Raw genomic sequence first — 14437 nt, forward strand, 5'->3', positions numbered from 1 at the left:
CGGCCAATAACTTTTGATTGGAATGTCCGATTTAAGCCATACTTTCTAAGTTTATAGGTCTTGATGAGTAGAACAAAGTTGTTATACAATACTTCTTTCTATCTCTTGTAGTTTTTTCAAACCCGTCTTATATCTGAAAATAAAGGAAAAACATGGTAACGGATGAAAATGAAAAGACATGTAGCTAAGGAGTTTATAGGTCTTGATGAGTAGAACAAAGTTGTCATACAATCCTTCTTTCTATCTCTTGTAGTTTTTTCAAAACCGTCTTATATCTGAAAATATAGGAAAAACATGGTAATGGATGAAAATGAAAAGACAAGTAGCTAAGACGGGCAATAACTTTTGATTGGAATGTGCGATTTAAGCCATAATTGCTGAGTTTATAGGTCTTGATGAGTAGAACAAAGTTGCCATACAATCCTTCTTTCTATCTTTTGTAGTTTTTTCAAAACCGTCTTATATCTGAAAATAAAGGAAAAACATGGTAACGGATGAAAATGAAAAGAGAAGTAGTTAAGACGGCCAATAACTTTTGATTGGAATGTGCGATTTAAGCCATACTTTCTAAGTTTATAGGTCTTGATGAGTAGAACAAAGTTGCCATACAATCCTTCATTCTATCTCTTGTAGTTTTTTCAAAACCGTCTTATATTGTAGGATTGCTTGTCGTTTGGCTTGAAAATGTTTCGGCCCAAAAGTAGGCAACGGAAATTGGCCAGAACGATTTTGGACGGGGATAAGTCTCTTGAGCCAAAATTTCGAAATTTCACCAAAGTGGTGAGCGAGGTCGTACTCAGGGTCTCGACCCGAAGTTAATATTCGTTTAGAGTCACACAAAAATTACCAGTGGATGGAAACAGAAGTTAGTGGCAAGTGCAGTGAGGATCAAAGTTATAAAAATTAAAGGAAATCCAAAATTTCCAAAATTCCCAGCAATCGCCGTTGCAAGTTGCATAAAAACAAAAATACAAGTGCAAAAGTGCCAACCCCTAGAGGGTAAGTTTTTTTGGTAGAGAAAGTGAGGAAACGGCGGCTGAACGCCTTAATATTTCAGGTGGCACCCGGTTACATAACCCCGGTCCGCCAAAAGCCAGGCTCGGGCGTAAGAGGCGTCTGAAGAACGAAGGGCCAACAGGAGTGAATTTATATACCCATCAACCGATCAATCAGCACCAGCAGCAGCAGCAATATCCGAGATCCCGCAGCAGCAGAACATAGCGCCGAGAATTCTATTTATTTATTTTATCTACATATTTTTTCTACATTTCTACATCTACGTTTATATGTTGTAGAATAGCCCAGTAGCCAACAAAATTTATGCTAGGGACCATTTACCGGCCATACAGTCCATATGCCGTAGGGAAATAAAGCCCCAGAAAGAAATGAAATTTTGAATTAACCATCCTTTGAAATACGAAAGCAATTCTAATTACATTTAAAAACTTAAAGTAACGAATTTTACGCGGCAGTTTACGCCGCTAGGAGCAGATCAACAGCAGAAATTTAGTTTAAGTAGTTTAAGAGTATAGTTTGAATCAAGAGAGAAGGTCAATAACAGGAAAAATATGCATTAGAGCTGAGCAGTCCCGTCTTCCCATGTACATTTCCCTTCCCTCTCCCATATCTTAACGGCAGAGTACCGTACCGCTGTAGGTTACGAGTAAGGCGAGTGAGAGTAACTTAATTGATCTCTTAAGTAGTTGAGGTTCTCTTTCACAGGCCCCCTTCGAGAAGCGCTTCATCGTGGGAAAACAAAGTGAGTCCATTGTAATGAATCTCAACTACCTTTTTTAAATAACACAAAAGTCGAAAGAGACAACAAACATTAAAATTTAACCCCTTACTAAATGCCGTAATAAAAAAAAAAAAAATTAAAGAAACTCCAAATTCCAAAAAATGTCCTCCCCATAAAGTCCAAACCACAACTCCCTGCTCAATAATATACAATTTTAAGCCACACATATAATGCCATAATTTTACATGCATACACCCATTATACCCGCTCTCTACATTTGTATTGTTTCATGTAAAATCTAGATGTCATATACATGAGCACTGAAATATTCAGCGATCGCTAAATTTAATTTTTATTCATTAAATTCGCATTTTTAGTTTCAATCTAGATGTTAATTATTTCTTAGGATCTTAATGCTCTTGTTTAGAATAAATTTTTGTCAGTTAATAGGATTATTCTATGTTTAAAAATAAAATTTATAATGTTGTCTAAAGTTGAGTAGAGTCAATAGGGAAGCCATGCGTCGTCGAATGTTGTCTGTCGTGTAAAGTGTAGTCGCCTTTTAGGGATCGCCATATATATATCTGGTCGATGGTGATCATGGTAGGGAGGGCAAGTCAGCTTGAACAACCGCTGACATAAAGGCACTACATCCTTGTTCGTCCTTGTCTGTCCTTTGCTAGTCAATAGTCCGGTCCATTAGTCCTGCGGAGATCCTCGTACCCTTTAGCACGCGAAGTAATAAGATTTTGTTGTTCGTCTATAGAGCAAGTAGCAGCGTTCCTAAAACCTATCCCCGACCCCTCTCTACTGGTAAGTCATGCCGGAACCAGCGCGTGCTCAACGTAGGCTACAAAGTACACCAGCTCTCGAAACGTAGTTCGCTACAATATCTGAAAATAAAGGAAAAACATGGTAACGGATGAAAATGAAAAGACAAGTAGCTAAGACGGCCAATAACTTTTGATTGGAATGTGCGATTTAAGCCATAATTGCTGAGTTGATAGGTCCTGATGAGCAGAACAAAGTTGCTATACAATCCTTTTTTCTATCTCTTGAAGATTTTTTAAAACCGTCTTATATCTGAAAAGATAGGAAATACATGGTAACGGATGAAAATGGTAAGACAAGTAGGTAAGACGGCCAATAACTTTTGATTGGAATGTCCGATTTAAGCCATACTTTCTAAGTTTATAGGTCTTGATGAGTAGAACAAAGTTGCCATACAATCCTTCTTTCTATCTCTTGTAGTTTTTTCAAAACCGTCTTATATCTGAAAATAAAGGAAAAACATGGTAACGGATGAAAATGAAAAGACATGTAGCTAAGGCGGCCAATAACTTTTGATTGGAATGTGCGATTTAAGCCATAATTGCTGAGTTTATAGGTCTTGATGAGTAGAACAAAGTTGCCATACAATCCTTCTTTCTATCTCTTGTAGTTTTTTCAAAACCGTCTTATATCTGAAAATAATGGAAAAACATGGTAACGGATGAAAATGGGACGACAAGTAGGTAAGACGGCCAATAACTTTTAATTGGAATGTGCGATTTAAGCCATAATTGCTGAGTTGATAGGTCCTGATGAGCAGAACAAAGTTGCTATACAATCCTTCTTTCTATCTCTTGTAGATTTTTCAAAACCGTCTTATATCTGAAAAGATAGGAAATACATGGTAACGGATGAAAATGGTGAGACAAGTAGGTAAGACGCCCAATAACTTTTGATTGGAATGTCCGATTTAAGCCATACCTTCTAAGTTTATAGGTCTTGATGAGTAGAACAAAGTTGCCATACAATACTTCTTTCTATCTCTTGTAGTTTTTTCAAACCCGTCTTATATCTGAAAATAAAGGAAAAACATGGTAACGGATGAAAATGAAAAGACATGTAGCTAAGGCGGCCAATAACTTTTTATTGGAATGTGCGATTTAAGCCATAATTGCTGAGTTTATAGGTCTTGATGAGTAGAACAAAGTTGCTATACAATCCTTCTTTCTATCTCTTGTAGTTTTTTCAAAACCGTCTTATATCTGAAAATAAAGGAAAAACATGGTAACTGATGAAAATGGTAAGACAACTAGGTAAGACGGCCAATAACTTTTGATTGGAATGTGCGATTTAAGCCAAAATTGCTGAGTTTATAGGTCTTGATGAGTAGAACAAAGTTGCCATACAATCCTTCTTTCTATCTCTTGTAGTTTTTTCAAAACCGTCTTATATCTGAAACTTAAGGAAAAACATGGTAAGGGATGAAAATGGGAAGACAAGTAGGTAAAACGGCCAATAACTTTTGATTGGAAAGTCCGATTTAAGCCATACTTTCTGAGTTTATAGGTCTTGATGAGCAGAACAAAGTTGCTATACAATCCTTCTTTCTATCTCTTGTAGATTTTTCAAAACCGTCTTATATCTGAAAAAATAGGAAATACATGGTAACGGATGAAAATGGTGAGACAAGTAGGTAAGACGGCCAATAACTTTTGATTGGAATGTCCGATTTAAGCCATACTTTCTAAGTTTTTAGGTCTTGATGAGTAGAACAAAGTTGCCATACAATACTTCTTTCTATCTCTTGTAGTTTTTTCAAACCCGTCTTATATCTGAAAATAAAGGAAAAACATGGTAACGGATGAAAATGAAAAGACATGTAGCTAAGGCGGCCAATAACTTTTTATTGGAATGTGCTGTAACGAACTGTTTTCTACTGTTTGATCGCTACGTAAACGCCGCGACTAGCTCAGAGATATTGTGTGTTCGTCCCACCAAATTTGTATTGCGTGACTGCCCGTGACCCAAGAAAATGCAGAGATATCCGATTGGGACAAATCGGAAAACTTTATTTAGTTTTTCTTTTCGCTGGAATTGGTTTCTTCGACAGCTGGCTGTAGCGGCTTGTCGGGTCGGCGACGTGCCTTCCTCGGCTCAAGATTCCCTTCGTACGATTCTCTGCGGCGCTCCTCGACGGCGTCACTGCTCTCGTATCTCTTCGTGCTACTGGTGGACTCCTGCGGCGTCGTTCTCCAACGGCGGCTCTCCAGTTCCACCCGGCTTGTAGGACTCAAAAGTCTGCACAACCTTCCTTTCGGGTCCGACCAGAATGATCCTGGGACCACCTGTGTCGTCGTATTCCCTGAGGTCGGTCTGGCTCTAGCCTGAGAAACAAAGGGCCCGACAGGTCAAATCCTAGGATTCAGCCTTATCGTCAGTCCACCGTAACCCCGACGCCTGGCACAAACTCTTGATCCGCGCTTACCCTGCCGGTAGCTCGTCCTTCTCTAGCTCGTCCTTCTCTCGACTCTGCTCCTGTCCAGCACTCGACTCCGCTTCAATCTCTGCGTCCTGCAGATCTCACCGTTGCAGTCTCAGCCTTGGCCTAGCGTCTTGACTCTGGTATCTTGATCTGGGCGTTGAGCACTCGGTTACTCGGTACTCTCACGGTCACGCACTCGATTGAATCCTCGCACTTGAATCTTGATATTGGGTTGTCTCACTTGTACTTTCGCTCGCGTATCTTGGTTGTCTGTCTGTACTCCGGCTGCCAGCGTCGCGTCTTCCGACCGACACGTCTCGTGCCTCCTGGCTGCATGAACTGCGGCGCTTACTGCACTGACTGTCGCGCGAACTCCAACTGACTGCCCCCTGCTGCGCCTGCGCCGTTCCTTTTATAGGCAGCGGCGGGGTCCCGTTATTTCCCTTTTTGCACACGGCTCGCTCGGGTCCAATGTCCAAGTGTGTCCCGTTAGTTCCCTTTGCACACGGCACGCATCGGGTCCAAGGTCCAAGATGTCCCGCTTGTGCTGGTCCGAAGTCCACGGATTCACCGTTCGACCTCATTGTCCTCTGGCGGCGTGGGTCCAAGGTCCAACGCGGCCCCGTTATTTCACGGTCTCTCCGCCTTAGCCGGGTCCAAGGTCCAGAATTTACCGGTGGACCTGGATGCCCTCGGATTCTGCCGCATTCTCGCTGCCTTCGCTGTTGCTAGGGGCTCTCCTGCCTCGAGATTTGTGGGGAGTTTTACGACTCCTCACATCTCCCCCTTTCTTCGGAAATTTGTTGAAGAAGGTGCTTTCTCCTCTCGGCGCATTCCGTCGACGTATCTCAGCTTCCTCGTTGTTGTCCTCGTCCTCCGTTGCTCCTGGTTCCCTGATCCTGGTTCCCTACTCCTTGTGTTGGCCATCAGTCCGGACGCAGCGGTGCAATCTCAGCCTTTTCCTGTAGGCATCTCGACGACCGCGTCTAACCCGCGCTGATGCCTTTCTCCTGCCGTTGGCCACCGTTCGGATCGCAGCGATGCCAGTCTCAGCCGTGTCCTATAGGCATCTCGACCCCCGCGTATAGACCCTCCCGGCGCCGTCCTTGATTCTGCTCCTTGTTCCTCGTTTCCTTGTTTCTCCTCCTGCTCCTTGACGATTTTCTCTCCTTGGTCGCTGATCCTCGCCTGCGTTCGGAATTTTGAATTTCCGCGCCATCTCCCGTGGAAATACACCGCTTCCATTTCCTCCATCTGGCAACTCCGCTCCAACTCACAATCGCGTTAATCGATCGTGGTGAGCAGCGTTGCCACTTCCATGTCGTCAGTTCCAGTTATCGATGTCCGCTATCGAGATCCCAGCGTTGCCATTTTTCGTTCCAGTCGCAGTGTGACCAATAGTGTGGCCATTGTGAAAAATCTAGTATTTTCCATATCGTGTTCCCTATCGATCGCACTATCGATCGACCGCCGCTATCGCAGCGCCCCCATCCCGATTTTTCATTACCGCGTGGCTGTTTTGAAAAGGTAAGTGTTTTTGTGTTATTTTCCTCCGTTTTCCAGCCATCTGACCATTTTCTCTTCTTGCAGCTCCATGTTGATGTATTTATGAATGCCCCTGGATGCTCCGGGGTGCGGATCCTGGCCCCCGCGCGCCCCGGAAGACGACTTGCGACTGCAAGTGCCCCGGTGTCCCGCGCCTGCGGCAGCCTCGCGCCGTTTTTGCCGGCCCGCGCGCCTGGCTTTCGCGCCCCTCGGTCCGCTCCTGGCATGGCTGCCGTAGAGGTCGTTAACCTCTTTTTGTTGTTGTGTTGCAGTCGGTGCTACTGCTTGTGTTGTTGTTGCTGTGGTTGTTGTTGGCGCTGGCTGCGCCTGCGCGTGTGTTGCCGCGCGTACCCTCCCCTGTCCCAGAACATATTTTTCTATTGTTCTAGCCCCGATCTGGGGCACCTTTATTGGGCGCGGTAAACAGCGGCCTCGCCGGCCACGGATACCTTTATCCGGTACCGCGTACCCTCCGCGACGACCAACTTGGCCCATCGCTTCTGCCGCGCTCTCCCCCGCTGCCGTCTCGCCTCAGCCGCGACCTCAGGTGGCCATTCTTCCTCCGCGATCGGCGTCCACGGCTCGCCTCTCGCGCTATGCTGCCGCTGCAGCTCCGGCCTCTCCGGCGGGGCACGAGCCTCGGGGCACGAGGCCTGCCGCGCGATCTTCGGCGTCGCTGCCCGTGGACTGGGCCACTCCCACGCCGTCTTCTCCAACGGCGTCTCTCCTCTTATCCTCTTCCTGCACTCCTGTGCCGGCCATCGCCGCGTCACGACCGCCTCATGCCACGTCCCGCCGTCTGCCTCGACCACCCGTCGCTCCTCCGCGATCCGCACTGCCTCATGCTGCTCCTGTAGCGGTAGTGAGGGCGGTGTCGCCGGTGGTGGCGGTGTTGTTGGCGGTGTTGTTGGCGGTGGTGGCGGCGGCGGTGTTGGCAGCGTTGCCGGTGGTGGCGGTGGTGGTGGCGGCGGCGTCGCCGGCGGTGGCGGCGGTGGTGGTGGTGGCGGCGTCGCCGGCGGTGGCGGCGGTGTTGTTGGCGGTGTTGCCGGCTCCTCGGGCGCTGGCGGCGGTGGTGGTTGCGGCTCCCACAGGCGGGCCTCCTCCTCCTCGGCCGTCTTGAGCAGCCTCTGGAACGCGATCTCGGCGACCTCCTGTCGCCTCATCTGCCCACATATCCGGGCGTGCGTGATCCGGCGCGCCAGGAACATTTGCCGCCAGTCCCTTCCGCGATTCGTCGGCGGCGCCATCCCGAGCGGGATATAGCTCTTTCCCTGCTGTGCCATGTGGAGGCGGTGGGACTTGAGCTCCACCCGCTCCTCTCGTCGCAGGTGATCCTCCTCGTCCGAGGACACCTCCGGGGTGACCGAGTCCAGGCCTCCCCAGGTCTCGTCGTCGTCATCCGACGAGAGCGACATCACGGATCCAGCGTCGTCCGGCATCCGTGCCTCCTCGTCCGCGTCGTCCTCCAATTCCACGTCCGGAATTTCGCCGCGGTCCTCCTCCTCCGACGGCGACGGAGAGCGCGACGCCAGGGGTGACGCGCACAGCTGGAGGTAGGATTCGGGATGCTGCCTCCATCTGTGCGCGTCGCGCTCATCGTCGCCGTCGGAGGAGGAGGACCGCGGCGAAATTCCGGACGTGGAATTGGAGGACGACGCGGACACGTGTGTCCCGTTAGTTCCCGTTGCACACGGCACGCATCGGGTCCAAGGTCCAAGATGTCCCGTTAATTCACGGTGCATCCTCTTTGTGCTGGTCCGAAGTCCACGGATTCACCGTTCGACCTCATTGCCCTCTGGCGGCGTGGGTCCAAGGTCCAACGCGGCACCGTTATTTCACGGTCTCTCCGCTTTAGCCGGGTCCAAGGTCCAGAATTTACCGGTGGACCTGGATGCCCTCGGATTCTGCCGCATTCTCGCTGCCTTCGCTGTTGCTAGGGGCTCTCCTGCCTCGAGATTTGTGGGGAGTTTTACGACTCCTCACAGTGCGATTTAAGCCATAATTGCTGAGTTTATAGGTCTTGATGAGTAGAACAAAGTTGCTATACAATCCTTCTTTCTATCTCTTGTAGTTTTTTCAAAACCGTCTTATATCTGAAAATAAAGGAAAAACATGGTAACTGATGAAAATGGTAAGACAACTAGGTAGGTTAGGTTAGGTGAGCATGGTTGGGGATTATAAACTAATCCCCACACTTAGGCCGCCATGGGCCCCTTGTGATACCATATGATCTCAGAAAAGATCCATTTCCCTAGCTCATGGGTTATTGGGTTTCTCGAACCAGTTGGTTCTTTTCAGAAAACAAAGCAGTTTGGGTATGCTGGTGCCTTGTATGGCTGCAAGGTTTGGAAGCGTGTAGCTTCCTAGTGTTTGAAAACGTTTGAGGTTGTGTGCTGGGCAGAAGCACAGGAGGTGTTCAATATTCTCCTCTTCTTCTATCTGTTTACAGCTGCGACAGTAGTCGTAGCTGCTGAGTCCTAGCCTGCGCGCGTGTGTCCCTAAAAGACAGTGGCCCGTGAGGGCATTGATTAAGGTGGAAATGTCTGCCCTGTTACATTGTAAGAGGGTTTTGGTTCTTTTCGGATTATAGTTACCCCAGGTAAGCCTGGAGGTGTGGCATGTTGGGATCGTATTCCAACGGTTGTTGGAGAGGGTGTACAATCTTTGCTTGAGGAGAAGCTTGCAGGTAGCTATGGGCATGCCCACCGTGTCCTTATCGCGAAGGATGTCGGTGGTTGTTCCTTGTCTTGCTAGTTCGTCCGCTATGCAGTTGCCTTCAATGTTTCGGTGTCCAGGCACCCAAATGAGGCTGATTCTGAGATGAGTGGCCATCTCGTTCAGAGATTTGCGGCATTCAGAGATAGTAAGTGAGTTGGTTGAGTAGGAGTCGAGGGCCCTGAGGGCTGCTTGACTGTCCGAAAATATGAAGATGTCTGTGTTGCAGTGTTTTGTTGTATCCAGGTAAGACATGGCTTCCTGGATTGCCATCACTTCCGCTTGGAAGACACTACAGTGATCTGGTAATCGAAAGGAGACTTTTATGTCTAGTTCAGGCGAGAAAACTCCCCCTCCTGTTTGCAAGTTAAGCTTGGAGCCATCCGTGTATATGTTGACGGCGTTCTCAATCTGGTGAGGGAGGTGGTCCCATTCTGAGCGGGTGGGTATGAGAACCTTATAAGTTTTTTCGAAGTTGACTGTGGGTGGGACGTAGTCTGTTCTGTGTGGTATATACCGCTGGTTTGTAAGTATACGGGAGTGACCTGATGAACCTGTTGACCAGGCCGACGCTTCGCGGAGCCTCAGCGCCGTTGCTGACGCCCAGCTTTTGGCAAGCAGGTCTAGAGGTTCTAGGTCAAGAATTGTATTCAATGCTTCAGTGGCGGTTGTGCGAAGCGCCCCACTTATGCAGAGTTCTGCGCTTCTTTGGATCTTGTTCAGATTCTTGAGGTTGCAATTCTTTTCTAGGGAGTGCCACCAGACGATGATTCCATAGAGGAGTATGGGTCTGACTATTGCAGTGTATAGCCAGTGAACTATTACGGGAGAGAAGCCCCACTTTCTCCCTATAGCTTTTTTACAAGCAAAGAGTGCTATGGCCGCTTTGCGTGTGCGGTCCGCGATGTTCTCTGCCCAGAGGAGTTTCTTGTCTAGGATGACGCCTAAATACTTTGCTTGGTTGCTAAGAGTAAGGCGAGTTTGGAGTAGTTTTGGGAGAGTTAGGCTTGGTACCTTATACTTCCTTGTAAATAGAACTAATTCTGTCTTTTCTGGGTTGACACCCAGTCCGCAGCACGCTGTCCACCTTGAGAGTGAGGATAGGGCTGTCTCCATCAGGTTGCATAGCGTTTGAGGAAATTTTCCTTGCATTAGGATAACCACGTCGTCCGCATAGGCCACCACTTTTGTTCCCGCTTCCTCTAGAAGTGATAGAAGTTTATTAACAACTATAACCCATAGCAGAGGGGAAAGTACACCGCCTTGCGGTGTTCCTCTACTAACGTTCCTAGTCGATTGTGCTGATCCCATAGTGGAGTACACTACCCTACTGGTGAGTATGGTGTGAATGAGTCCCACTATAGGACGCTCAATGCCTAGTTCCGTCATAGCGCCAGTGATAGCCGTTGGGGTGACATTGTTGAAAGCGCCTTCTATGTCTAGAAAGGCTGCCAGGGAGAATTCCTTGTTATGGAACCCTCTCTCTATATACGATACTAGGGAGTGAAGGGCAGTATCTGTTGATCTGCCTTTACGGTACGCATGTTGTGCATTTGAGAGTAAACTAGGGTTGATAGTTAGTCTGATGTGTGTGTCAATTAGCCTTTCCAGGGTCTTTAACAAGAAGGAGGAGAGGCTTATTGGACGGAAGTCCTTTGGTGAGGTGTGAGAGGGCTTGCCGGCCTTAGGTATAAATATTACTTTAATGTCCAGCCATCTGGATGGTATGTGATTCAGTGCCAGACAGCCGTGGAATATGACCGTCAGCCATGGAAGGGTAGTATCTATTGTTCGTTGAAGTTGTGCAGGGAAAAAGCCGTCAGGGCCAGGTGACTTGAAGGGCTTAAACGAGTTAATCGCCCATTTGATGCGTTCAGGGCTTGAAATGTTGTCTATGCTCTGTTCGTCGAGGCTTTCCACTAAATGGAGGTCCTCTACTGCTTGCGTGTTATTAGGGAAGTGGGTGTCTAGCAGGAGTTCTAAAGTTTCTTGGCTGTTTCCCGTCCAGGTGTCTTCATTGGTTTTTAGGTATCCAACGGTTGCTGGAGATTTTGCCAAGATTCTTCTGAGCCTGGACGCTTCCGCTGTAGATTCTATGCTACTGCAGAAGTTGGCCCATTCTCTTCGCTTTGAAGCTCTAATTTCCTTTTTGTAAGGGCTTAGCTTCGTATGGTACGTGTTCCAGGAAGCCTCGCTGTTGCTATATTTAGCTCTGTTAAAATGACTTCTGCAGTCGCTTTTAAGGGCCGCTAGGGTAGTGTTCCACCAAGGCGGTTTGTGTTTTGTTTTGACTGTTCTGCTTGGGCAGGCCTTTTTAATGGCCTCCCCACAGATGTCAGTGAAAGTATTGACTAGGTTTTCTAGTTCATGACTGTCGAGTACGCGAGTCGGTGGAGTATTTAGGTTTCTATCGAGGAGTTTTTTGTAGTACCCCCAGTTAGTGCGTCTTAGATTTCTTATGCTCTCGGGGGGAGGGCATTCTAGAGATATTGTAAATTCTACATATCAGTGGTCGGAGAAGGAGTGTTCGGCTCCCACTTTCCACTCTTCAAGATGGTTGAGTAGGGTGTCGGATATCAGGGTAATGTCTAAAACTTCCCTCCTATTTCTAGTGATGAAAGTAGGGTCATTACCTTTGTTGCAGATGAATAAGTTGGATTGAAGGAGATAGTCATAAAGTAACTCACCCCTTTCGTTCGTATTTGTACTTCCCCATTGTGTGTGGTGAGAGTTGGCGTCTCCACCCAGGATGAGTTCCTTAGATGAGTATGTTTGTATGAGTTGTTGTGTTATGATGTTTGGTAGTGGCCCCTCTTGGTCATGAGCCAGGTAAAACGATGATATGGTGTGATGAGTGTGTGCGTTTAGCTCCAGCCTGACCGTGGTAAGGTCGCCTTCGCTAAACTGTGGGATTAGAAATGTATTAAAGTGTGTCTTAGTGAGGATGCAGGTCCTAGGTTTACCCTTACCCTTAATGTGAAAAAGCTTGTATGTGGGGGTTGATAAGCCACAGATGTTGTCACCAACAATCCATGGCTCTTGGATGAGGACTATGTCTATTTTGCCCGTTGCCAGGCGGGTGAGGAGGGCAGCAGATGCTGCCTTGCTGTGGTGCAGATTAATCTGTAGATACTGCACCATTTTGCGGGTTGGACTCGGGCTGGGTACCCTCTACTTCCTCCACAATGTCCTGAAGCACACTGCGGGTGCTCAACTGCTTCAGAGTCTCTGTGAGCTCCGAATCGGTCGACACGTACCCTGTGTGGAGTGACTCCTCGTGCTCCATCTCGTCGTCGCTTGGGGGTTCGTAGGACGCACATGCAGCCAGATTGTCTGCCGCTAGCTTGTCCGTGACGTATATGCGGAGTGTCGCCTTGTCGAAACCGTAGTTGACACGGTTCTGTGATGCTGCCAGGGGTTCCAGGCATGCCTGGTTGAGTAGAATCACTACATTCATGGTGACGCGTTCAGTCTTCTCAACTTTTACCACCTTCCAACCTTCTGTTGGGAGCTTGGGGTTGAACCTTGTCAAGAGGCTAAGAATAGCCTCTGGCTCAGAGGGTTCAGACGGCAACCACACCACACCGTTGCTGACGCCCAGCTTTTGGCAAGCAGGTCTAGAGGTTCTAGGTCAAGAATTGTATTCAATGCTTCAGTGGCGGTTGTGCGAAGCGCCCCACTTATGCAGAGTTCTGCGCTTCTTTGGATCTTGTTCAGATTCTTGAGGTTGCAATTCTTTTCTAGGGAGTGCCACCAGACGATGATTCCATAGAGGAGTATGGGTCTGACTATTGCAGTGTATAGCCAGTGAACTATTACGGGAGAGAAGCCCCACTTTCTCCCTATAGCTTTTTTACAAGCAAAGAGTGATATGGCCGCTTTGCGTGTGCGGTCCGCGATGTTCTCTGCCCAGAGGAGTTTCTTGTCTAGGATGACGCCTAAATACTTTGCTTGGTTGCTAAGAGTAAGGCGAGTTTGGAGTAGTTTTGGGAGAGTTAGGCTTGGTACCTTATACTTCCTTGTAAATAGAACTAATTCTGTCTTTTCTGGGTTGACACCCAGTCCGCAGCACGCTGTCCACCTTGAGAGTGAGGATAGGGCTGTCTCCATCAGGTTGCATAGCGTTTGAGGAAATTTTCCTTGCATTAGGATAACCACGTCGTCCGCATAGGCCACCACTTTTGTTCCCGCTTCCTCTAGAAGTGATAGAAGTTTATTAACAACTATAACCCATAGCAGAGGGGAAAGTACACCGCCTTGCGGTGTTCCTCTACTAACGTTCCTAGTCGATTGTGCTGATCCCATAGTGGAGTACACTACCCTACTGGTGAGTATGGTGTGAATGAGTCCCACTATAGGACGCTCAATGCCTAGTTCCGTCATAGCGCCAGTGATAGCCGTTGGGGTGACATTGTTGAAAGCGCCTTCTATGTCTAGAAAGGCTGCCAGGGAGAATTCCTTGTTATGGAACCCTCTCTCTATATACGATACTAGGGAGTGAAGGGCAGTATCTGTTGATCTGCCTTTACGGTACGCATGTTGTGCATTTGAGAGTAAACTAGGGTTGATAGTTAGTCTGATGTGTGTGTCAATTAGCCTTTCCAGGGTCTTTAACAAGAAGGAGGAGAGGCTTATTGGACGGAAGTCCTTTGGTGAGGTGTGAGAGGGCTTGCCGGCCTTAGGTATAAATATTACTTTAATGTCCAGCCATCTGGATGGTATGTGATTCAGTGCCAGACAGCCGTGGAATATGACCGTCAGCCATGGAAGGGTAGTATCTATTGTTCGTTGAAGTTGTGCAGGGAAAAAGCCGTCAGGGCCAGGTGACTTGAAGGGCTTAAACGAGTTAATCGCCCATTTGATGCGTTCAGGGTTTGAAATGTTGTCTATGCTCTGTTCGTCGAGGCTTTCCACTAAATGGAGGTCCTCTACTGCTTGCGTGTTATTAGGGAAGTGGGTGTCTAGCAGGAGTTCTAAAGTTTCTTGGCTGTTTCCCGTCCAGGTGTCTTCATTGGTTTTTAGGTATCCAACGGTTGCTGGAGATTTTTGCCAAGATTCTTCTGAGCCTGGACGCTTCCGCTGTAGATTCTATGCTACTGCAGAAGTTGGCCCATTCTCTTCGCTTTGAAGCTCTAATTTCCTTTTTGTAAGGGCTTAGCTTCGTATGGTACGTGTTCCAGGAAGCC

General features: G+C 47.7%; 1 protein-coding gene across 1 annotated transcript; it reads right to left on the reverse strand.

The window, feature by feature from the left end:
• Positions 1–8792: 8792 nt before the first annotated feature.
• On the reverse strand, positions 8793–10640 carry LOC138914586 (uncharacterized). The gene is made up of 6 exons (XM_070219402.1): positions 10583–10640; positions 10339–10453; positions 10115–10215; positions 9938–10045; positions 9131–9685; positions 8793–9034 (listed from the first exon to the last, which is right to left on the reverse strand). Exons 1-6 carry the CDS (start codon positions 10638–10640, stop codon positions 8793–8795), a joined length of 1179 nt encoding a protein of 392 aa, XP_070075503.1.
• Positions 10641–14437: the final 3797 nt, after the last annotated feature.

Source organism: Drosophila takahashii, unplaced genomic scaffold, assembly GCF_030179915.1.
Source record: "Drosophila takahashii strain IR98-3 E-12201 unplaced genomic scaffold, DtakHiC1v2 scaffold_41, whole genome shotgun sequence".
Lineage (NCBI taxonomy): Eukaryota > Metazoa > Arthropoda > Insecta > Diptera > Drosophilidae > Drosophila > Drosophila takahashii.